The following is a 24310-nucleotide window of genomic DNA, read 5'->3' on the forward strand; positions in this document are numbered from 1 at the left end:
GAGATGAAATACAACATTTAAGTTAAAAATTCAATTATATATTTTCAATGGTTATCATAAATATTGATAGTATTATTTAATATAATTTATGCATTTAAATGCATTTTTGTTATTCAATATTCTGAGACAACAACTAAAACTACAACACAATAATCATCTGTAAAGTATGTATTATAATATCATATAATTATAATAATAAGCTAATGATTTGAAGCAATCGTTAATCAATCAAATACTTCAATTCATATATTTTGTATTAAATTGTTTTTGTAATGAATTGATTAAATTCATTATTCATTCATTCATTTGTTTCGATCGGTATTTCTCTGAGAAGTTTTTTTGCTTTTCATTCGTCTATTTTGAAACCAAATCTTGACCTGTCTTTCAGTTAGATTCAAATTGCGGGCCAATTCCCAGCGTTTCTGTTTGGAAACGTATGCATTAAACAGAAACTCCTTTTCCAACTCCAGTGTCTGAAACTTTGAATACGGTTTTCGCTTTTTGCGGACCGACACGTGATGGCCAGTGTTGTTAGCCGGAGCACCCGTCCAGTCGAGCTGTGCTGCAGCGGCCGCATTGGTGGCCAGTAGTGCGGCATGGTGATGCAATACTGCCGCATGAGCGTGATGGTGGTGGTGATGATGATGTACTGCTGCCGCCAATGCATCACCTATGCGTTCAAATCAAAATTCAATGTTAACTTTTATCATTGAAATGACATGACATATAATTTTTCTATATATTTATTACTTTTATAAATTTTACTGTCTATATATGGTTTATATTTGTGAAACAAATGATAATTAAACAACCAATAGATAATAATATCAATCGATAGTCGAATAGTATGATATATTGTCAATAAAGTTTATACAATATGTATACAAATAATTTAACTAAAATTATAACAAAAATTTAGTAATGAAAATCAAGTGAACCGCTGCTGTAATAAAATATTTTAATGGCATAACTGCTGGCACTTTAGGCTTTATATTTTATAAGATATATGTGAGAGATATGAATTTGATTGCACTCTCATTGTTATAAATGTATAATTAATTGTTGTGCAAATTACTGCTGTTTTAAAAAAGTAAAATATAACAAATATAAAGTGAAACTACTGTAGTAACCGATATACTTGATCGACAAATATTAGTTAATAGAGAGATATTTGAAGACATGAAATGTAAGTTTTGCTGTCAGTCATAGAGCATTAAAATTGTGATTTCGACCATTTATTTCTCTTATATATATATATATATACTACTTATACCACAGGGAGTGAGATATATAACTTCAGGTGTTTTTTAGGTAATATTGTTGCCTAAAAATCTTAATACAATCGCCAAACTTTGGCCTAAAGGTCTCGCACACTACGATTGATCCTATTTTAAGAATTTTTTTCTAATTTTACAGCTTTAGTCCGTAACTGTTATCTAACGAAATGTTTTATGATATGGTGTTTGGAGACTAAAAAAAGGTATAGTAATTGATGTGTGGATACTATTGCTGTAATAGTCTGTTGTATTTGAAAATTATTGAGCGATTGCTGAGCGGGTCTGTACTTTACAAAAGGATTCTTCAGCTCTCACTATCAAAACAATAAAACAGTAAAAATGAATTATCACTCATAGTGTGCACACTATAGTCATATAAGTCATACTATGGCCACAACTATCAACTGCCATATATTGTCTCTGCACTCACACATCATATAAGTTGTTCCCAGTATTGTATGCTTTCTTCTTGAGTAACAAATGCATCAAAAAATGCTTACTTTTTGACAATAAATAGCCGATACAAGAGAGCAAAGTTACAATAAAATCAAAGTCAATTCATAAGAAATAACATATTTAATAGATTTTTACTTTATTTTTGTACGAAGGGATTGCATAATCTTATGAATCAATATTAATGGTCACAAATGGACACAAATGTTAAATATATAAAAGTAATGAAAGTCAAAATAAATTTTAGGAAATCAATGATACAATTGAATCATAAGTTACATAAATGGCTTGAATCACATTTGAGAGCATTTGGTGTAAATATGTTGAGGCAATTGGCAATTGGGTTCAAATGTTGGTCACCTTTACTATAATTGTTTAAAATAACAATTCAAATCTGTTTATTGTATTTATTCATATCTATGTAACCAATGTAGCCATCGCTTAGGCCCCGATTGGCACTATTGTCACACAAATACAATATACGCTAAACATTGCAAAGTTATGATAGTAGTTGAGTTGGACACAGGTTTGGTTATTCCCCAAAACCTAATATAATAAAGTAAACGTCAAGTCAAGCGTATGTATCCATAAGCTTATACAGTACAAGGCTGTTGTGTTTGTAACTACTTTTGTGTGATTATTGTTAGGCTATAACATAACTTTGTGCCAAATGTGCTCTCAATATGTGATGCACTGACATTGGTTATCATTTTTATTATATAAGAGAGTGAAAGACAAGTATAATATGTTAAATCGGGTTCACCATTAAAAAAGTGAATGAGCCTTCAGGTAACTCATAATATAAGTTAAGTGAATGCAAGTAAAATGTTTTATTTGAGTTTATTTTATATAACTTTTTTGCCGCATATCTATCTATAGATGCAATTTCAGTACAATAGACATGAATTGAAAATTAAATAAAACTGTTAGACATTAAATATTAAAGTAGTGGCACTAGAATTCACATTATTACTTCATTATAACAGATCGTTATTTAATTTTATATCTTTCATATTATGCACAGATATTACAAAAACCCTAAACAATGATTATTTGTTGTTTTACTAAACATATCTTATATTATCATCAATTTATTACATTTATGTCACATATTTATTATATGCAATATTTATTATATTACACAAAATATTATTTTTTATAAGTTATAAAACGTTTATTTAATAATAATTACCGGTAGGTGTTGAAGTCTGAGGAGCTCCGGTTGACGATTGATTCCAAGTTCCAACAGCTGATCCACTGCATGGCTGATCGGTAGCAACGCTCGGGAAACTTCTGATGGCTGAATGGTATGAATCAACAAAAGCTGATCTGTGATCGGTTTCTGCGGTCAAATAGGGATCAGGTCTTGTAGTTTGATGATATGGTGAGTAATTGCACCAGGCAGCTGATGCAGCAGCAGCTACATGATTGGCCGCAGCGTGATGTGCGGCTGCCGCTGCAAACGCACTGCCATGACATACAGCGGCCGCCACTATTGAATCGCCGGGCATTTGAGAAGACGGGTTAACGGCTGTTTCATATGCAGAGTTTGACCAGAATTTAGTGGGCGCCGGCTTACAAGGTCTGCTTGACGTGGCCTCGGGTGTTGTACTCCCATAATAATAAGAACCAGTATTAGTTGGAGGTGGCGGGTGGTGGGTATGAGTGCTATTGTTTGTGGTACCGACTGGCATACAGCATGAAGACGATGAAGAGGAGGCACCGCCTGTTCCGTTGTGTTGATTGGCATATAAATCAAAATCATAATTATTTGTTGTGGAAGTCCATAGAGGTGTAGTAGTACTACTAATGCCACTGTTTAGTTGCAGATCAGTTGATCCCGACCTCATTCTTTCAGAGGAAGAGGAAGCACCTGATGATGAGGTGACGTGAGTAGAGGTCTGGCCTACACTTGAATCAAATGAATTATTGAGACTTTCGGGCCGTTTGGCTGAGATGAGGGCGCCGTTGATGTTGTGTTCAGTTGTTTCAAATCCGTTCATAACGGATGGTCTTATAAGTGATGTCACAATCATACAGAATCTTCGTTACATATTTGATAATATGAACCATTCAAACATATTGGCACTCATTTGTACTAATTGTCTAATTGTTTGTCGATTTCAACCAATGTGTCTAACGATTAAAAATATCGTATTTAATACAATACACATAAAGTCATATTTTATGTAAATTACATCAAAATTGCTAATAAAAAGCAATCAAAAGAAAATGAGAGACCAAAGTAAGGATAGTTAGTCCCTGAGCTGAGAACTCAGTTGTGTTTGAGTTAAGTTTTCGTCTCTCAATTGTTCACTTTCGTTGACTCTGTATTTCAGACATTCATATTATCGTATATCTCATGTGAGCAAAAGCGGTCATCAAATGGGAGGCAACCAATGCTACCACCGCTCAACACTACCATTGGCTGTCACTAGACTTACATGACTTACACGGCTTATATCAGACTTACTCTATCTATAGGTTGTCTTACAAATGCTTTCTAATGCTTAGTTAGCTTATTATCATCTAAAAGATGCCTTTTTTTGTTTTTTTATTTTCTAAATGTTGTGACCCATAGTATTACTGCGAGAAAAATATCATTTTAAACCCATAGGCTATGATTAGTGTTAAATTATAATCAGAAATTATGATGAACTGTGTATACCTTTATGTATGCCTTTCTTTATAATTGTGTTCATAATAATTCACTTCTTTACAAAAACATTACCAATTGTATGAATTTTCAAATAAATAGTTGAGTCTATTGAATATTCAATTTGTCAATTGCAATATAATCATAATATATAAATATACAAAAAATTTGTCTTCAATATACAAGTTTGTGCCGAAAAGTTTAAAACATGTAATCATTATATATATATATACATACACATACACATACACATACACATACACATACACATACACATACACATACACATACACATACACATACACATACACATACACATACACATACACATACACATACACACACACACACACACACACACACACACACACACACACACACACACCACAATCAATATATAAATTTACATTAGCCTAGCATTTAATTATTAGCAACGCTTTTATTCAAAATAAACATTTGATTTAATTATAAGAGAGTTTCAATGTTGTGCTCTATGTTTATAATGAAAATTATATGCGATTACATGTGAACCACAAAATCTTTATCAAATGCCGACATTCTTTGCCATCAAAGACATGAACAGCAAAAACCAGAAATTCACAACTCATGGCATCAAAGGAAACATATGAAAGGATATATGAGTCGTTCAAATATAATGACACCAAAAGTCACTAAAATTTTAAATACAAGGCTTCACTTGGATTCACTCAATATAAAAATAATATCTTTTATTTTATTTAAATGAATATAATTTTATTTTTATAAGAAACGTTTATAATTTATATGCAAAACTTTAGTTTATCAAAAATTCTTACAATTTTTTTTTGTATTTTAATATTTATTTACATATAAATAATATAAATATTTATAATATAAATATTTTTATAATAACAATAGATATTAAAATATACAAAAATAGTTATTAAAAATATTATTTGTTGTTTTTGTATTTATTATCCTCAAAAAATATTAATAAAATAAATGACATTTTACAAATTTTAAATGATTTATTATGCACTTATAATATTTTACTTATTTAATTTTTTGTAAACACATTTAGTTATGTACTGTAGTATCCAACATAATAGACAAAATAGTAATAAATGTTTTTACTGTGCATTATAAGTATTTTTATGACTCTCTGTTTATACATTTTATGGTTAAATTTTAACACATTTTTGTGTTTAATACACAAAATTATTTTAATCCAATATCTAGTCATTTTCACCCTTGCATTCATTTACTTATATATACATTATGTTATACATTCAGTACTATATATTAACTATTTTATAACATTATAAAATAATTAATATGCGATAAATTTAAAGCAAATTTTGTATCATAACATTTGCTATAAAATTACATTAAAATTATATTTTACAGTAGAAATAAACAATTGATAAATATTGTATATATAAATATACAGTATATTTATTTCAATTAGCTTTTAAATTTATTTTTTGCTTGAATTACTTCAAACAAAGTTAGTATAAAATAATTGAATTGGTCTCTCTCTCTCTCTCTCTCTCTCTCTCTCTTTCTCTCTCTCTCTCTCTCTCTCTCTCTCTCTTTCTCTTTCTCTTTTTTTCTCTCTCTCTCTCTTTCTTTCTTTCTTTCTGTTTAAGTATGAGATGAGCCCTACTTTAGATGAGAGCAATAGATAAGTTGAGTAAAGGAAACCACTTGCATATGGAGTGCTGAGAAATGTTGAGAAAAATAGCTGACGAGAGGACCACCGGTACTAACAGAGGTTCCTCTCTCTCTCTCTCTCTCTCTCTCTCTCTCTCTCTCTCTCTCTCTCTCTCTCTCTCTTTCTCTCTCTGTTATCTGGACTACGAGTACATGCATTGCATACAAAAGATGGGCATAATTTGCATCACTTTTAAAGACATGTTTGACTGCCATCTAGTCATACATTTGGTTCTCAATATACTGATCGCCAGTAATGCCAAAGAGAGTCAACGGTTGCGCTCTGGGATCACATTCAATGGCATCAGTTTTGGTGAATCGATGGGCGATGCGATCACTAATATAGTTATCCAATCATATTAGTCAATGGTTTAAGAGGTCTCGCTATTGGAGATGTAATGGCTATAAAGCAGGCTATGAACGGTTGCCTTATTATTATGTGGCTAACAAAGCGATCAATTATATTATTGCCACTTAACACACATTAACCAAAAAAGGCTTTCCTTTATATATCTATATATTATATCAATGAACAATACCTGACAACAAATATGGCAAATATAGATCCAAATATTCATTATATAATGGTTTTTACTTATTATGCATTAATATTACTTTTTAATTACTACTTTTCTCATGTTTTACACATTTTTTAAAAATAATAAAACTTTAATCATATCATTAATAGTTATTTTATGCCTCATTTTCTACCTATTAGTCAAAAACTCTTAAGATTTTAGTAATAAGTATTTATATGAATATGAATTTTAATTTTAATTTATAACTTTATAATTTAAATAAAAATATAAAATCATAACTTTTATTATATATTTATTTCTATCGGAAATGAGTAATTTAAGTATAAATTTTGAAATGATAAGTTAATTAAAACTAAGATTAGTTAATCTTTTTAGTTAAATTAACCAATATATTGATTTAATAAAATTGTTAATAAATTAAATTTACATAAATTAAAATAATTGTGCAAACATTTCTTCAATATATACTTTTATTTAGACACACCTTAAATGTATTCACATTAAAAATTAATTCAATGGGAAAATCTATTAAATACTGTACATTATCTAATGTTTACTATTGAATTACTATTATTTGCGTAATTTAACTAATCTCTAGTATTGTGTATTTATTAAAATATATTTCAATTTATAATTTTAAATTATATATTAAAATATTGTAAAATAATAATATAATAAATATGTCTAATTACTGATTTTATTAAATACAAAATAAAATAAATTTGTATAATATAAGTGTAAAATAATTTATATAATAAATGATTCTAATAATGTCAATAAAAACAATTGTAATAAATGATAAATAAGTATAATAAATTATATATTAAATAATAAATGCCACAAAATATTTGTATTATAAATAAATTATTATCAAATATTTCAATTGATATCAAAATACATTAATGAAATGTACATTATTACTATAAAGATATCTATAATATCGTTGATTATTGATGTTATTATATTATTAATATTTATTAAAAAACAGTTAATCATTATTACAAAATTTAACTGCTAATAAAATTGTTATAAATATTAAAATTTAAAGAATAAGAATAATTAATTTGAGGATCAAAGTAATTATGTGATAAATATAGTACTAAAAAGCATTTTTATTTCCTAATATTGTAAAATCTTTTAATTAAATTAAATTAGTTATTTTAAAATACTAAATGAAATCCTATTATTAATAACATAAAATATAAAAACTAAACTTAATTAAATTATTAAAATTAACAATACATTTTGAATAAGGAAATTTTGAGTTAAATTTTTAAAAATAGTCTTTAAATAGTCATGATGATAAATTAAAAGTTATAAAAATATATTATACGGTATTAATAATAAATATAATATATAATTACTTTCCTCAATTAACACATAATTTTTATTTTAATGAACAGAAAAATTGATTTCAAAAAATATTTTTGATTATTTAATAGTATTAATGCCTTAACTAAAGAAATCCACAAATATTAGCAATAAATGTTAATTATGAACAAAATTTAATCGGATATTGTATTTGACTATATTTTCAAAGAATTACAATTTCATATATAATATTTATATCAAACACAACAGTCACTGATTTTATCCCAATTAACATATTTACTACCAATACATACGTTATATTTAATGTAAATTTATTAATATATCGATTATAATTTTATGCATTTATATATTGAATATATTTATATAAAATATGAGAATTCAATAAATGGTTGAGACATCAAATTCGAGACAATTTTATTAGTTTTTTGTCTGAGACTTGAGTTTATATAAAATAATTTGCAAAGACTGTATATATACTGACTCTTTATTGTAGTCAAACCACTCGTTGATCACAATTCATATGCCGACAAAAATAAGATAATGAGATAATATACATAATAAACATATAATTTGTGTCTAATTTAAGTTATTTGTTTAATCTTAATACTAAATATCATAATTTACAATATAATATACTGTATTAATATATAGCAAATATATATAATAGTACAACTATTTTATAAAAAAATAGTAATAAAAAATAATAATTACAATTTTACAAATTTAATTTAAATATATAGTTTGTTTTAATAAATAATTTAAATATATGAATTCATATACCGTATAATGTCTAAAGCTTAATAGTAACATATGTAAGAAAACAATAGATATGAATATAAAATAAAAATACCACCTGGATTATAGTATAGGGTTATTATTATGATAATATAAGCACACAAGTTGTAAACATGATTTATAATATGATTAATCAAATAATAAATTTTTACATTCATTGTATGCCGTCTTTTATTATATGAATATAACTTTTAATATATTGAATATGTAATATCGTTGAAACCTATATATTCAGTAAACATTTTTTTCTAAAGAATAACACACAAAGAAAACTTAATTATAATTTCAATAATATATATGAAATGTGATGAACTTTAAAGACGTTGAAAAATACAAATAACAGACTTTTTTAAAATTGTCTATTAATGGCATTCATATGCGATATACCGTAGAGATGATTGTAAACTCATAATTTGAAAATATAATTATTAGCAAAAACATAATATGTTATATATATTTTTTTAAATATAAAAATATTGGTTTGACTTTATTTAAAATGGTAAGACATTTGTCACTCTTTGAAAAAATTAGTTATCATTAGTTGAGAAATAAAAGATGAGAGGTCTGGTACTCTCTTTCTCTCTATTTTTTCATTTTGTGTATACATCGATAGGCAGGTATGTTATAGTCTATAACTTATAGAAAACCAATACTCATTTTTTGAGGGACACTCAGACATTGGTATCCCTTATAGCCATTAATGAGTTTCCCTTCTTTACAAAAATCGTTGAAACGTTGGTTTTCTAAACATATATACAATGCTTTAATAAGTGTTGTATATATCTGTGTGAATATGAAAGCCATTGATAGCAATGTTATGCAAAACTTTTATAGCCTTCCAATCAAAAGCCTGTTTTCGGATTAAAATCAGTGGAACTGAAGCCTTAAAAATGGCTTTTTATATATATTATATCGAAAGAGATACAACTCTTGCAATTGTTTGCTCTCATGAATAAACATTAGGTTTTAAACCTAAATTTTAAGTAAAGAAAAGTCCAAAAAATTGGACACTTTATAGTACTACTACTTTCATGTTATGACTCAAGCGACCGGTTTATCAGTAAAATAAAAAATAAAAATCTTATTTGATTTGAGTGCAAATAATTAGTGCTAAAAAAGACAACTAAATCTCAAAGCTTTAAAAGTCATATAAATTTTGATTTATTAGTTTAATTTGTTTAAAAAAAACAAAAAAAATATATATAATGTTTTGCTTTTTGGTTAAACTATTAGTTTAATATTTATAAAAATAATTAAATATCAAATCAATAATTTAATTTCTTTTATTGAGAAGAACGCATTGTTCAGTCGTTGGATATTTGACTAAATTAAGTGAATATCTTTGAGCCATCTCTGGAGGAATAAACCGTCCGCCCAACCAATGATATTGTCCCGTAAAATGTTGGGCACACTTCTTAGGAGCCGTCAATGAAACCAAACAGTCTGGCTTTAAAATTGGTGTGCCATCATTAGGTGGACCCTCCTCTACGTGCCAACCACTGGGTATATCAACACTAATTATAGGAATACCATTTGTTTTGGATTCAACAATTTTGGTTAAAATTTCAGCAAATTGTGGTCTTAGCGGCGGTTTATAGCTAAACCCAAATATCGCATCCACTATAAGATTGTAAGAGTCTTTAATTTGTTGACTTTGTTGCGGCAAATCTGGTATAAACTTTATGTCATATTTGTTGCATTGTTTGACCAAATTCTTGAATAAATCTGAATTTCCAGGTTTTGGGTAAAATATTGTCGGTTCAAATCCCTATCAAATAAAACAAATTAGTTATTATCAAAAACTATTTTATAAATTGTATATAACGTTTGTATTTCATTTATATTTTTGTATTTGTGTTGAAATTCAAAACAAATTAAATCAAATTTATTGCGATATTTGTATTATATATAATATATTTTTAATACGTATGCTTTTATTTTGCTTAATTCATAATATTAGTATTTGTATATAAATTTGTAAATATAAATAAGTAAGATTAATCTTAAATATTTTATAAAAATATTAATGCCTTTATATACAATATCATATAATATTAATTAACTATTAATAAACCATATATCAATAAGTATAAATTTTTATGTACAGGTAATTATAACGTTATAAAAACATATAAAGTAAAATTTATTGTATGTATTCACTACTCTATATAATAAATATAACAAAAGTAATAAAACATACAAATAGTTTGAGATGTCGAGCGGCTACGAGACCATCGCCACCATTATTGCCGGGACCGCAACATATCAGGACAGTTGGGTTATCACATCCGTAGACATTGCTATAAGACTTTGCTATAGCTGTAGCAACACTAAGACCCGCCAATTCCATCAACTGATCCACACTAAAGCCATACTCCGAGAAGAGCTCTTCGTCTACTTTAATTGCTTCTGTTTGACTGTAAAATTACCCCAAATTTGAGATCATCTTTGCTTTTATTTATTGTCTTTTTATGATTCAAACAAATAATAAGAAATACATTAAACTATATGTTAACCAATACAGTCATATAATATCTGATCCAAAATCCAAAGTTGTTTGCCATAAATGAATCATAAAATCTTTTGCCGGCAAATCATTTGCGACACTTATTCATTGAATAATTTAATTTCAACATTAAAACAACTCAATTGATAATTAAATGTCAATAATTGTAACAACTAATCCTATATTTCTAGTATTATATTATAAACATGTGTTTAATATCGTATTACATAATAATCATAAAAATCATAATTTATATTCAAATAAACACCAATTCACTCATCAAATACTTTATTATCGTTGCTTTGCTGACAAAGCAAACAAATTAATGTATTATATTATTAAAACTAAATAAACTTTTTAAACCATTTTCACATTCAGTAAACTTTTATTGGATATACAACTTATAATTAAAAAAAATATTCTCAAATACTGTATAAACTCAAATTTGTTTGTCATTTGAATGGATCTGTCAAATGATTAAACAGTAGTTTTTAAATATATTGTAAATTAAAGATTGTATGACATGTATGACATGAAAATCATATAAAAGATATATAAATTATTCTAATAATATAAATGCTATAATATTATAGTTATAAAGAACTCTAATATTTCACATAATCACGTTTTGTCGGTTATATTATACTTTATATAATTATAAATTACCGGTAAACTACAGTTACTGTAGTACAGTATATCTAGAGTCTAGATGTCTAGATATTGGTCAGTCTAGATGTCTAGATATTGGTCAGTCTAGATGTCTAGATATTGGTCAGTCTAGATTGTAGACTGACCAATACTTACTGTATAATTAAAAATCTTGAAAAATTAATGGCAATCCTTGACAAAACCTTAATATAAGCTTTATTTAATTTTTAAAATTATTAAATAGCACTTATTTGACTTATTTTAAACAATATAGTTAATAATACTTATAAAATATATCAATTAATTTATAAGCAATAATTTTTCATATAAAAAATTAACTTTTTTGATGATTGTTGTTTATGGTTCACTAATAAATTAGTAATAATCTATGTATTTATATAATACACTATTATTGCTTAACACAGCAGTAATAATCTTAATCTTAATTTTATTAATTATTTATATATTAAAATGACAATCCTTAACATTATAATGTCAAGAGTAAAATAATAGACTATAATTGATTTTTTAGCAAATCCTTGCAAATCAAAGCTAATCTTTGAAGTTTTGGTCAGTATATCTAAGATTTGATTAGTATCTAAATAAATGCAATAAAAATGTAAAATGTAGAAAATAAATATTTTTCAATAATCACATATTTTATATAATTTATAGAAGCATTTTAAGTAATTTATTTGTAAATTTAAATATTTACAAAACTACAACTAATTCAATCAATATAATAATAATTATGATTTATAATATAGTCTCCATTTTTACGTATACTGTATTAATATATATAATATCAATTTTAAATGAATATCTTATTGTACATAAATATATAATTTTAAACCATTAGTTAGTATTTGATAAAAATTATAATAAATTTGTCGAAATTATATGACATAAAAATAGCTAATTTATTGATAGACCTAACAATTGATCCAATGGTCACATAAAGTAAGCAATAGTTATGTGATTAGTGTGTGAGTCGACCCCTTTGGACTGACAATGTATTTATCAATATTTTCAAACAATAATACATTATATAATAACACATACAATGACTGGTATTGGCTAAAGATTATTGTAATTATATTATAAATTATATAATAATTATACTTAAATTATATAAACTTAAACAATAAAACTTATGATTAAAAAATACCTCAAATATTTTAAATCCATTAAATTTGCAAAATTACGACACAATTGAAACACAAATTGCTTTTTTATGAAATGATTGAAAAAGTGTTGGGTTTTATGTAACATAAAAAAAGTAATAATTGTGTTAACTATTTGTTTACAATTTATAGTTTATTATAAATAATAATTAAAATTTATATCATTTAATATGATTTGTAAACATTAAACATATGACAAATGATTGATTCACTATAAACGTAACACTTAATAGTGGGTGAGATAACTAAATGATAACTATTGAACCTAACATTGATTAAACTTTTAACTAAAATTTAAGCAAAAAATCTAAATAACTAAAAAATTTTGTTTATTATTTTACTAATTGTCAACAAAAAGCATTAACGAGTAATAAATGTATTTAAGTCTAAAAATGCTTATTAATAAGTTTAGACAGAAATAACTGCATTACAATGAAATAAGTTAAAAATAAAGTAAACATTATAAACAACAAAATAATTAAATTTAGTCAATTATTATGATACTGTACTATAATTATAATAAATAATAGTACCGTAAATATTTTATTGCAATTATTTCAATAAATAATAGTTAGTGTTGAATTATAAAAACAAAATGTAGTTAATTTTAATAATTTAAATATTATATACAAAAATGTCTAAATAATAGCAATAAATGTTTTAATATTAGAACACAAAAAATATTAGAAATTACTAATAAATAAGTAAATAACTGAATTTAAATCCTCTAAATAATGGATTTAATCGTTTTAAATGATAATTTAAGTTAAATATCAATTAGTTTGAGACATATATACATCCAATTCTGAGTCCAAATGACTCTTTGTTTTGGCCATATATGCGTCCAAATCATTATCTAATTGTTCCCTATTAGGTGCACCTCCTCTGCCAGTCTTTCCTCTGTTATTATTATTATTATTTCTCGCATTAAAGTTTCGGTTTAAACGGAATTTCTTATTGGATGCCGTCTTCACTTGATTTCCACGTATTTGTTGTCCGACTTTTCGTTTACCTCTAAGTCCAACCTTTGCCACATTCGGTGAATTCTTAAGTGTGGTCTGTCCTCTACGGAATCCTTTATTAAGAACTACATAAAAGTAGACAAATATTACAAAATTATATTTTTATGGTAAAAGACAACCTTTAGGTCTGACTCCAGTGTTTACAAAATTGTTTCGTCGGATTGGCGTTCGGACAAAGTTTTGATTTTGAACGGCATTTCGGTTGACATTAAAGTTACGCTTATTTATTGGTTTCCTTTGGTTTTGTTTACGATATGTTTGGTTTGCATTTCTGTTGACATTTGCATTAATCAATTGATTGTTATTTCGTTTAATTCCAAGTCTTTGTTTAACCGATCGTGTCTTCTGTGGTTTGGGTGTATTGGAAGTTCTGAGTGCCGCCAAAACCGAGGGTCTATTAGCCATCTGTAAGGCTAATCGTCTATTCTTTTGTGATCCCTGTCTCAGAGCCTGTCTATTAGAGACAGTGTTTTGAATGACTTTATTATTATTTCCTACATTTTGTCGCAGACGTTGGAACCGTTCACTCAAAGACATTCTTGTAGTTGAATTAAGCGCTCGTTTCACTGAATCTATTGATGCCATCAACTGACGACCAAAATCCTAATTAAAGCATTCAATTGCTATCAAATGATTACAATCTCTTTAATTTGCATTAAATCATAATTTAATGCATTGTTTGTAACAGTGATCTTAAGTCAACTCAAACTCAATCATTGAGTCAATACTTTGAAAGTATTGGTATATAATTGATGTCACAAATTGGACACAAATGACTCAAATGAGTGACATATTTAATGATATAATTGCTATAATAAGCCTTTGTATGGCAAAAGTGGAACCGTTGAGTGACAACAATCATTGATATTATCATCATTCGAGTCCATAGCTTTGTTTGCCATCAATTACTCAATTAATTGAAGGTTTGAGTTCCTAATGAAGAGTAAGAAACAAAACATATATTAATAATATTAATACTCACCACAAAAGTCTTGTTTGATCAGACAATTGGATCAATTGATGCAAATGACGATAATATAAGTTATGTTATGTAAACACAAATGGCTTTCAAAAGTCTAAAACAGTCTAAACGTTATCAAAGCGTTCAATGATTAACACTATTGTTGATTCTATTCTCTCATTGGTTATCATCAATGAGTGCCAACCAATCATATGTTTACTTGAAATAAGCGATAATTTTCAATAAATTTATCATTAATTTCATTATACAGTATATTATGAGTAAATTCAATATTAATTAAATTCAATATTTATAAAAGTTATTTGTCTAAAAATTTAGCAAAATTTATAATTATATCAATAAATAAATTATAAAGAAACTATACGTCAAGTTTTCATGGATTAACCAGATTTTATTTTATCCAAATCATAAAAAGATACATAAGTTAAAACAATTTGATTTATAGCAATCAAATAGCAATTGTTGCCAAATAGTCTTTTACTTCAGTCGGTGATAATCTTCTGAATCCTTGTGTATCGCAAATACCGATTTCAATGTTGTCAGCAGTCATTTGTCCCTCAAATCCCTCCTTTAATGTAAGTATTGCCGTTTGAATCGCATCTTCCAATTCTAGTTCTTCGCTATAACTGTTGATAATAATAATACATTTAAATATAGAATTTAAAATAATATTTAATGAAAACAACGAAAGTTATAATTTATAGTCTAATGAAATACCGTTTTTCAAGAAATGATTTGCCATTTATGTGATTCTTTCCCATTGCTGTCGCCTTCCATGCAAAGTATGCACCCTTTAAATGCATTTAAGATATACCATAATTACCGGTAATAATCAAATGTTTTACACAAAATACTGTCAAAAACATATATTAATTTAACTTACAGATGGATCGCATTGAAACAGATAAGGTCTGTCATTATCCCAACCGGCTATCAGTAAAGACACGCCAAAGGGTCGGACGCCTCCCGATTGGGTATATTCTTGCATAATATGTGCCACGCGTTGAACCAATTGTATGGTAGGGATCGGCTCGTTATACAACAGATAATATTGTTGAGCTATTTTACGAGCTCTGCGTACAAGTAGTCTATAGTCGGGACCCATACCGCTGTATACGAGACCGATGTGTCCGGTAATGGCCTCCACTTTATATATGCTGTGCTCTTCATATATAATGGATTTGTGTTTCTTTTCGGTGGCCAATACAACACCATTTGATGCTAAATATTGTTGAATAGACAGTCAATTCGTGTCCATTAATGTTAATATATATAAAACATAATTAAGTGTAACTAACCCTTAATGCCCACAGCGGGCGCACCCGCGGCCACTGCGGCCAACGCGTACTCGATTTGAACCAATTTTCCCGACGGACTAAATGTATTATTAATTATTAATTACTTTAATAATCATTAATGTCATCAATACCTGAATGTCGTCAATGAAAAGCTGTATCTCTCGGATGCCATTAGTTATTGACTTTGACTTCAAATTATAATTAAATTCAATTCAATTGTAATTAACTTTGAATTCAATTGAATGACAATTAAATGCAAACCTAAAGTGACAAAGCATTAAATCATTGATTCAAACATCAATTACGTCGACATTTCATTCAAACATTATATGACTGTAATATTAGTAATAAATAATACTCTATTCAAGTGATAGTATAGTACGTGATGTATGTATGACTCCTATCCATGTGTTTTAAATTTGTTGATTAACTGATGCAATGATAGTGTGATTGACTGATAACAACATTGGATGCGATTGTCGTCACAAATGTCTAACAATTATTGTATTGACTGTCACTTTGGTTAAGATGAGTGATCTCTTAGAAGAAGACTTAGCAGTTGTCAACACTTCTGTGTTTGTAAACGACATGACTTCACAATTGACTACATCTATAACACCTGTTCAACAGATGATGTCTTCGTGTACCGGAGCTCTCATGACCTCAATGTTTGGTATTACTTTGCCATCAATTGTTAATTGATTTGATCTCATGAATGTGTCCATACAGTCACCCCATTAGATGTGGTGAAGATTAGATTGCAATCACAGCAAAAGGAGTTTATGAAAAACAAGTGTTATCTCTACTGTAATGGTCTTATGGATCACATTTGCTATTGTCCAGCAAATACTGTTCCGTCCATTAATGGCAACAATGGCAGCAATTCCGGTGTAAAGACTTTTAATTCTTTGAATAGGAATGTATTGATGACAAGGAATACACATTTTACGGGAACTTTGGTTTGTATTTGTTTTTAGTTTTGTTTGTATTTTATGACTTAATTGTTTAATTCAATTGAAGGACGCATTTATTAAAATAACACGAAATGAAGGCATAACAGCCCTTTGGAGTGGACTTCCGCCCACTTTGTATGAAATTAATTTCAAATCCATTTTTTAGCTATAATAATATGATTTATTAATAATATTTTAGAGTTATGGCAATTCCGGCGACTGTTATATATTTTACAATTTATGATCAGTTAAGAGATCGGACGTATAGAAAGTTACAATTAAGTGATGAACCTCTTTGGGTGCCCGTCTTGTCCGGAGGTTTTGCTCGTATATTTGCCGCGACTACTATCAGCCCATTGGAAATGATTCGGACGAAAATGCAATCAAAAAGATTAAGTTATTTACAGTTAAGTGAAGCCGTTCTCAATCTTCTTCGAACTCAAGGGTTTTTCTCGTTATGGCGTGGATTAAGTGCAACCATTATGAGAGACGTTCCCTTTTCATGTATATATTGGGCTAATTATGAATATATGAAGAAACGTTTCAATCAAAAAGAGCCGACTTTTGCATTTAGTTTTATTAACGGTGCGACCGCTGGAACGGTAGCAGCAATTATAACACTTCCATTTGATGTCGTGAAGACTCACCGACAAATAGAATTAGGAGAAATGCAAATCATTCAAAATAGTGCCAAAAATGCGAGTAAAACGCGAGAAATTTTAATTAGAATATATCAACAAAATGGGTTTAAAGGACTTTTTTCAGGTATAGTTCCCCGAATTATCAAAGTAGCGCCTGCCTGTGCTATAATGATTAGTACCTATGAGTTCGGTAAAGCATTTTTTAAACAATATAATGAATCAAAGCTTAACAAATAGATTTATAACTATAATAATTGTTGACAAATTGTGATATTAGTTATTTAGTTAACATATCTGACTTCATGTCTAGTCATTAAATAATTGTATAAAAATATATTTAAAACTTTATTTTTAAACTTTTGTATTTAAAATAACAAAACATTACACTAAGCCTTCAGTTATTTCTTTGTCGTTTACTATAAGCGAGTAAACGATTCCTTCTTTTTTATTGCCAGAACTGATGGTTTTGACGACAGCCTTGTGTTGACCATCAATGAGGAAATGCATTTCAGTTCCCTCGTCAGCGAACTCGTGATTCGACTCAGCTTTTGATCCGTTGACCCAAATGTCAAGCGTTTCCTTCTCTGTGACAATAAATTCAAATCATAAACAGTGGACAAGTGTTTAATACAAACCGAGAGCCACTCTAAACATAGTATTGTTGACCTCAACAATCCAAATGCACATCACTTTAGACTGAATCTCCTTAAACTTCTTGAGTTGTTTTCCGTTAACAAACAATGAATATTCATAAGTAAATCCAGTGCTGGCGTTGATTAGTATTTCGCATTTTGCCAATACTTGGTGGTCATCACCTTTGATGTCAAATAACTCACTTCCAACCAATTTGAACATCCAATCCCGTCGTACGATATCCTAATTTAGCGATATATTTATATATTTTTTTATCAAAATTATAAATATTATACATACAACTTAATATATTTAGTTGTATTATTTAATATTGTATTGAATGTATGATAAATATTAATTAATTTTAACTACTATAATGAATTAATAATTAAACGGAAAAAATCCTACCTATAATTGTTAATAATAAACAAATAATAAGTTTTCTAATAATAGTATTAATTAAAATAATTGATTGAAAATGCATTATACAATCATACTGTATGATATAATAGTAATACCTGTCCATCAAGTTTGAGGATCCGTTTGCCTGTAGTGGTGCCATGTTCAAACTCAATGCGATGCACTTTGTCGGGTAGAGGTACTTCCCATACGGCCACTAGATCTGACATTTCGGACAATCTGTATAAGTCTATAGAAATTAACTCAAAAAATAAATGTTTGTCTCAATACATGTTTCCATAGAAAAGGAATTGTATTGAAATCAAAACAAACTCTAAGTTAGAGAATATTCTTTATGATTAATGCTTTCATTTTCAATGTTCAAATCGATAGACAATATTATAAGTAATAAAATAACAAATAATAATAATAATTGTATTTTATATATTTTGATGACTATATATCATATACAGTATAACTATTAATAAAAATATTTTTGTATACAATTTCAATTGATTGATACAATAATAATATTAATAATTTATATAATAATGTTATAAAAGCATTTTTATTACAATTACGGTAATTAATGTAAAACTTGTTATCTTCACTATTGGTGTGCAGTAAAGATAGGTTTGTCTTCAATAAGTCTGTTGTCCTCCAGAACTATCACTTGTCTTGAATGGTCTAATTCAACAAAAAGATATCTAAATTGTGAGTTTGATTTCTTCTTGAAAGCCTCTAAATGAACGGTTCCACTGGCTTTGGGACCCTTCAGATAAAACTTGACTCTAATGACAGTCTGTCCGTCCTTTTCGTATTCAACGGCACTCACGTGTCGGCGCCGACCGCGTGAACTCATTTCGCCAAACCCTTTGATTGGTTCGCCGATGGCTTCCGTAACTCGCGTATCATTTTTACATAGTTTTAGTGCACTTGAATAAAGTCCTGAAGGACTGGCCGATGAAAACAATTCCCGAAAAATGGCCCAAAATATAAAAGCTGTGACTCCGATGCCGGCGATTATGACACCTGTTTGGACACATTGTCAACGTTAGACACTTTTGTCATCAAAAACTATCATTAGATACCAATAGATGTGATGTCTTGAGTCGTTTGCTTCACTTTTTCGCCAATTGTTAGCTCTGATTGCAAATTGTTTGGTCTCTCAGATAATAAACTACTTTTGTTTGACTTATGATTTGATGACAAACAACGATATGATATAAAATTAAACTTAAATTTATTGATATTTTGAATAAAACTTATGTTTACACGAAATAAACATTTGTTTGAATGTTTGGCACAAATATTTGACAATACTTTTGATTGAACTCTCAATACGTTTGACATTATTTTTCAATTGATTTGTGGCATTAAAATAATAGTTACTATAATTGCAATTAATTAATAACTAAATCAATCAATTTTTTTATCAAATATATGGCAGTTATGTATTATACAGTATATTATATGGTTATACAGTAATAACAAAATAAAGTCATTTAATGTTATAAACGTTACTTATTTTCATGTAATGTATTGTTTTTAATTAGTGTTAAAGATTTGTCCCAAAACCCCGTTTTATGCCATCACGTGTTGCAATATCTTAAATATCTTAAACGTTTTGTATATTAATATTTAAAATAATATTAATAATTACTTATAATGTCATCAATTGTCTGTTTAGTCACGTATTGGTAATTCAAACTCTTTTATTTCACGTCTTGATCTTTGGTTAAGACCAAGACGTGACAATATCTTGCAAAACCAAGATCTTGTTTTTCAACACTACTTTGAATATTACATTGAATTCAAAGATATTAATACATAATATGTTACATAAGGTTTATAAATAAAATTTTTAAATAACTATTTTATAAATAGGAAATATACAGTAATTATATAATAATTATTTTAAATTTATAATATGTTAATTGAGTCAGTTAGACATGAATGATGATTATTTATAATAATGAAAAAATTACTGTAATATCCATATTATTATACCATCAGAACTGAATATCTAATTAAATGTGTAAAAGATAATTGACCAAGCTTATTGAAAATAATTTTATAACTAGATTTGTTCACAAAATAAAATGATTCAGTAAACTAATAAAATTTATAATTTTCAGTAAATATCGACATATAATAGCCATATCTCGAAAACTATAAAAATAAAAATTGACTCGTTTTCCACATATTTCATATATACTTGATATAAGTTACATAAAGTTAAGGTTAAGTTATTACAATGATATCAAAAAATTGTTTGTTATAAATATTTTGCTAGAAAATCAATATTTACGAAAAATAATCAAGAAAATAAACTTGGTCATTTTATTTAATAAAATCAATGACAAAAATGTTATAATTGTATATAAATAGGATAAATATGTATATTGTTATAATACCACCAATTATTATGATGAATGTCGACTCAATTATTTGACAAAACTTTTAAAAATTTTAATTTTCTAAAATATTTTCCTAAACGAAAAATCTATTAATAAAAATAATCATATATTTTATACATTTTACAAATGTTTGCCTAAAATTTTAGTTTTTTCCCAAAACTATTTTATATTTGTGAATATGTGTGACCAGATGTCAGTGAAAGATGCAATGATTGAACCAAAGTTATAGCCAATGGTATCCATTGATATCATATCACTCATAAAAGTTGATAAAAAATTTATAGTATGAATAGAATAATGTAATATATAATATAAATAAATTATTTTTAATCAATTTTATTAATTTGCTTAATATTGCTATATAACAGGTATTCTAATTTATTCATAATATTTATATATTTTGTCAGTAAAATAATTAAATAAAAATTGTAAAGTACCAGGGCATATTTGTGTGAACAATAATTGTATAAATTTAAAAATAATTTTATTTGTTATGAAAATTACTGATAAAAACAAATGAGTGATACAACAGAATAATAGTTTAACAAAAACTATATATAGGGTTCGGGCAAATTCCCTCTCGTTTTATTTCCTAAAAGTTCCCTATATTCCCTGCTCCTGGAAATTCGCAGGTAATCTATTTCCTTGTGCTACCGCCTATTGAATAATAGACAATAAATTTTGTTATAAGATTTGAATAACATATGTTGCATTAAATTGTATATTGAGTGTAATTGTTAAATAGTATCACTAAATTCATTGAATTCAAATTTATTTTTAAATATTTTAATGAAATTTTATGCAAATTTTTGGTATTATTTATTTTAGAAATATAAAATATATTTTCTTTTCTAACGGGCTAGGGATGGAAAATAAAATATTTTCCCTATTTTCCGGGAAAATTTGAGGGATTTTATTAGGGAACCTCCCTCTCTGTGAAAGTCGTACGAACTCTAGTTATATATAATCTTTTAAATTACATTCTTGAAACTAAATACTGTATAATATTAAATGAATTTAAACTATTAATAAGATTTAATTAACACAATTTACAATACATTATAAACAAATATTTTTATATAATATTTTTCAATTTACAATATATAATATTTGTAAAATTATTTTTTCAATTTATATTTTAAAAAGTTAATTATATATTTACCATAAAAATTAATAATTTATTATATAATTTTGATTTAATAAGAATACTGTATAATATAAATTATAAATAAATATTCATGATTTATAAATCATAACAATTATTTCGACTTAACATTTTAATATATATTTTATATAATAAGTATTACCAAAATTGTACTAAAATTTATTAAATGTTTACAAAATATTTAATATATTATAGACAAAGTATTAATACTTTAGTTGGATTTTGTTTGGATTGTATGTTTGTAACGTATATATTATATACATTATATTAGTAGGTTTCGGGCAATTTTTTCCTCATTTTATATTTTAAAAGTTCCAAATATTCCTTCCTTACAATTTTCATTCCGGGAATCTATTTTTATGTTTACTACTTATTGAACTCCAACTTTACATTTTATTATACTGTTTGAAAAACACATGTATGTTGTATATTGAATTTGTATTGTAAAATAGTATCACTAAATTTACAGAATTTATATTTATTTTTAAATATTTTCCATAAAATGTTATGTTAAATATTTTAGTTTTGGTATTTTTATTAATAATTTTTAAAATATATTTTCCCTCAGAAGGGTTAGGCAGCAAAAACTATTTTCTGAAAAAATTGAATGAAAATATTTAGGGAAATTGAAGGAACTCATTTAGGGAACTCATTTAGGGAACTCATTTAGGGAACTCATTTAGGGAACTCATTTAGGGAACTCATTTTTGAAGCCACAACTCTATATATTAGATAAAATACGATTAGACTAATATAGTTTTTAAATATTTGTATTCAACTTTCTAAAAATATACTATTAGATTATTAGCTATTTTTATTGATTAATAAGCTACTTATATATTTATAATAAATATTTATTTGTTGTATTACTATTATTAATATAGAAACCATAAAAATATTATAAATTCAAGATATCATTTAATTTTTCTCGAAAGATTACTAGACCTGACCTAAACTAATGAAATTTTATTTAATTTTTAATTTGATTTCTGGACATAAATTGTCTAATTAATCTGTAATTTAAATATATACTTAATGTATTTATATAAATAGCTTATAATATATAGTTTATAATTTTACATAATAATAAATTAAATTGATCATTTTATTGTTATTTAGACTTCATTGTACCAATAAAATAATATATGACACGTTATTTTTAAGTATAATTATTTTATTTTTAATTAAATAAATATAAAATAGTTCTAAAATAATCAATATTATTTGAATTGTATATTTATGTTATATCAATTATTTTATTATTTTTGCTAATTTAAAAAATATAGATCAACTACAAAATAAAGTATTTTGTTTGATATGTATTAAAATGAAATGTTTTTAAATATGTTAATTTATGTCAAATATATCAATAATATAAAAAATATTTTTTGTATAAATAAAAAACATTGTTTCTGAACAATTGATTTGTAGCCAAAAAATTACTTGAATAATAAAAACTAATCAAAATTAAAACTAATAGTTATATTTCAGCCGTAGGTGAGAGTTGTGGTAAATGACTCATTGAAAGGAAATGGTATTAAATAGAGTGTTATTAGTGAAGAAATGAATACATTTGACAACAAAGCAAAAGACTTTATGAATAACCGCAGAGAACGAGACTATGGCTTATAATTATGTAATTCTTTGTCGGTCTGATCTCCTCTCGTGAAGTCCGAAAAAGCGGTATTTTAGGGATATTTAACAAACAGAATATA

General features: G+C 26.6%; 7 protein-coding genes across 8 annotated transcripts; 1 reads left to right on the forward strand and 6 right to left on the reverse strand.

Moving 5' to 3' along the window:
• Positions 1 to 302: 302 nt before the first annotated feature.
• LOC128960026 (homeobox protein Hox-C9-like) lies at positions 303 to 3795 on the reverse strand. Its single transcript, XM_054306089.1, has 2 exons — positions 2923 to 3795; positions 303 to 670 (listed from the first exon to the last, which is right to left on the reverse strand). Exons 1-2 carry the CDS (start codon positions 3764 to 3766, stop codon positions 303 to 305), a joined length of 1212 nt encoding a protein of 403 aa, XP_054162064.1. The 5' UTR covers positions 3767 to 3795.
• Positions 3796 to 10003: 6208 nt separating this feature from the next.
• Positions 10004 to 13196, reverse strand: LOC128959620 (NAD(P)H-hydrate epimerase-like). Its single transcript, XM_054305614.1, has 3 exons — positions 13067 to 13196; positions 10945 to 11161; positions 10004 to 10512 (listed from the first exon to the last, which is right to left on the reverse strand). Exons 1-3 carry the CDS (start codon positions 13168 to 13170, stop codon positions 10018 to 10020), a joined length of 816 nt encoding a protein of 271 aa, XP_054161589.1. The 5' UTR covers positions 13171 to 13196; the 3' UTR covers positions 10004 to 10017.
• Positions 13197 to 13670: 474 nt separating this feature from the next.
• Positions 13671 to 15221, reverse strand: LOC128960669 (chromatin target of PRMT1 protein-like). 2 transcript variants are annotated; one of them, XM_054306823.1, is made up of 3 exons: positions 15087 to 15221; positions 14224 to 14707; positions 13671 to 14169 (listed from the first exon to the last, which is right to left on the reverse strand). In XM_054306823.1, exons 2-3 carry the CDS (start codon positions 14687 to 14689, stop codon positions 13856 to 13858), a joined length of 780 nt encoding a protein of 259 aa, XP_054162798.1. In that variant the 5' UTR covers positions 14690 to 14707; positions 15087 to 15221; the 3' UTR covers positions 13671 to 13855. The 2 variants fall into 2 exon arrangements, with proteins under 2 accessions (XP_054162798.1, XP_054162799.1); XM_054306824.1 differs by having other exon boundaries at positions 14224 to 14727.
• A 234-nt stretch (positions 15222 to 15455) lies between these two features.
• LOC128960670 (proteasome subunit alpha type-2-like) lies at positions 15456 to 16682 on the reverse strand. Its single transcript, XM_054306825.1, has 6 exons — positions 16646 to 16682; positions 16516 to 16572; positions 16385 to 16461; positions 15970 to 16307; positions 15804 to 15877; positions 15456 to 15712 (listed from the first exon to the last, which is right to left on the reverse strand). The coding sequence occupies exons 2-6, from the start codon at positions 16554 to 16556 to the stop codon at positions 15535 to 15537; spliced, it is 708 nt and encodes a 235-aa protein (XP_054162800.1). The 5' UTR covers positions 16557 to 16572; positions 16646 to 16682; the 3' UTR covers positions 15456 to 15534.
• A 51-nt stretch (positions 16683 to 16733) lies between these two features.
• On the forward strand, positions 16734 to 18215 carry LOC128960232 (probable mitochondrial glutathione transporter SLC25A40). Its single transcript, XM_054306303.1, has 4 exons — positions 16734 to 17057; positions 17114 to 17343; positions 17405 to 17472; positions 17537 to 18215. Exons 1-4 carry the CDS (start codon positions 16913 to 16915, stop codon positions 18213 to 18215), a joined length of 1122 nt encoding a protein of 373 aa, XP_054162278.1. The 5' UTR covers positions 16734 to 16912.
• A 144-nt stretch (positions 18216 to 18359) lies between these two features.
• LOC128960233 (fas apoptotic inhibitory molecule 1-like) lies at positions 18360 to 19256 on the reverse strand. Its single transcript, XM_054306305.1, has 3 exons — positions 19130 to 19256; positions 18614 to 18854; positions 18360 to 18562 (listed from the first exon to the last, which is right to left on the reverse strand). The coding sequence occupies exons 1-3, from the start codon at positions 19238 to 19240 to the stop codon at positions 18360 to 18362; spliced, it is 555 nt and encodes a 184-aa protein (XP_054162280.1). The 5' UTR covers positions 19241 to 19256.
• Positions 19257 to 19596: 340 nt separating this feature from the next.
• LOC128960234 (mitochondrial import inner membrane translocase subunit Tim21-like) lies at positions 19597 to 20363 on the reverse strand. The gene is made up of 2 exons (XM_054306306.1): positions 20102 to 20363; positions 19597 to 20042 (listed from the first exon to the last, which is right to left on the reverse strand). Exons 1-2 carry the CDS (start codon positions 20361 to 20363, stop codon positions 19621 to 19623), a joined length of 684 nt encoding a protein of 227 aa, XP_054162281.1. The 3' UTR covers positions 19597 to 19620.
• Positions 20364 to 24310: the final 3947 nt, after the last annotated feature.

Source organism: Oppia nitens, unplaced genomic scaffold, assembly GCF_028296485.1.
Source record: "Oppia nitens isolate AA-2021 unplaced genomic scaffold, nextdenovo-longstitch-racon4-pilon3 scaffold4_pilon_pilon_pilon, whole genome shotgun sequence".
Taxonomy (NCBI): domain Eukaryota; kingdom Metazoa; phylum Arthropoda; class Arachnida; order Sarcoptiformes; family Oppiidae; genus Oppia; species Oppia nitens.

What these genes read in the sequence shown, in the direction of transcription:
- LOC128960233 (XM_054306305.1), bottom strand. Translation starts at nt 19,240, where the DNA reads ATGTCAGATCTAGTGGCCGTATGGGAAGTACCTCTACCCGACAAAGTG. An exon ending in TCCTCAAACTTGATGGACAG is followed by an intron (nt 18,855 to 19,129) that starts GTATTACTATTA and finishes TCGCTAAATTAG; the next exon opens with GATATCGTACGACGGGATTG. An exon ending in TATGTTTAGAGTGGCTCTCG is followed by an intron (nt 18,563 to 18,613) that starts GTTTGTATTAAA and finishes TTATTGTCACAG; the next exon opens with AGAAGGAAACGCTTGACATT.
- LOC128960232 (XM_054306303.1), top strand. Translation starts at nt 16,913, where the DNA reads ATGAGTGATCTCTTAGAAGAAGACTTAGCAGTTGTCAACACTTCTGTG. An exon ending in TCTCATGACCTCAATGTTTG is followed by an intron (nt 17,058 to 17,113) that starts GTATTACTTTGC and finishes GTGTCCATACAG; the next exon opens with TCACCCCATTAGATGTGGTG. An exon ending in AGTGGACTTCCGCCCACTTT is followed by an intron (nt 17,473 to 17,536) that starts GTATGAAATTAA and finishes ATAATATTTTAG; the next exon opens with AGTTATGGCAATTCCGGCGA.
- LOC128960234 (XM_054306306.1), bottom strand. Translation starts at nt 20,363, where the DNA reads ATGTCAAACGTATTGAGAGTTCAATCAAAAGTATTGTCAAATATTTGT. An exon ending in TCAAGACATCACATCTATTG is followed by an intron (nt 20,043 to 20,101) that starts GTATCTAATGAT and finishes GTGTCCAAACAG; the next exon opens with GTGTCATAATCGCCGGCATC.
- LOC128960670 (XM_054306825.1), bottom strand. Translation starts at nt 16,556, where the DNA reads ATGGCATCCGAGAGATACAGCTTTTCATTGACGACATTCAG. An exon ending in TTTTCATTGACGACATTCAG is followed by an intron (nt 16,462 to 16,515) that starts GTATTGATGACA and finishes TAATACATTTAG; the next exon opens with TCCGTCGGGAAAATTGGTTC. An exon ending in AAATCATTTCTTGAAAAACG is followed by an intron (nt 15,713 to 15,803) that starts GTATTTCATTAG and finishes TATTATCAACAG; the next exon opens with TTATAGCGAAGAACTAGAAT.
- LOC128960669 (XM_054306823.1), bottom strand. Translation starts at nt 14,689, where the DNA reads ATGGCATCAATAGATTCAGTGAAACGAGCGCTTAATTCAACTACAAGA. An exon ending in CACTGGAGTCAGACCTAAAG is followed by an intron (nt 14,170 to 14,223) that starts GTTGTCTTTTAC and finishes ACTTTTATGTAG; the next exon opens with TTCTTAATAAAGGATTCCGT.
- LOC128959620 (XM_054305614.1), bottom strand. Translation starts at nt 13,170, where the DNA reads ATGTTACATAAAACCCAACACTTTTTCAATCATTTCATAAAAAAGCAA. An exon ending in ATGGATTTAAAATATTTGAG is followed by an intron (nt 11,162 to 13,066) that starts GTATTTTTTAAT and finishes GTAATTTTACAG; the next exon opens with TCAAACAGAAGCAATTAAAG. An exon ending in CTCGACATCTCAAACTATTT is followed by an intron (nt 10,513 to 10,944) that starts GTATGTTTTATT and finishes TTTATTTGATAG; the next exon opens with GGATTTGAACCGACAATATT.
- LOC128960026 (XM_054306089.1), bottom strand. Translation starts at nt 3,766, where the DNA reads ATGATTGTGACATCACTTATAAGACCATCCGTTATGAACGGATTTGAA. An exon ending in TCAGACTTCAACACCTACCG is followed by an intron (nt 671 to 2,922) that starts GTAATTATTATT and finishes TTGAACGCATAG; the next exon opens with GTGATGCATTGGCGGCAGCA.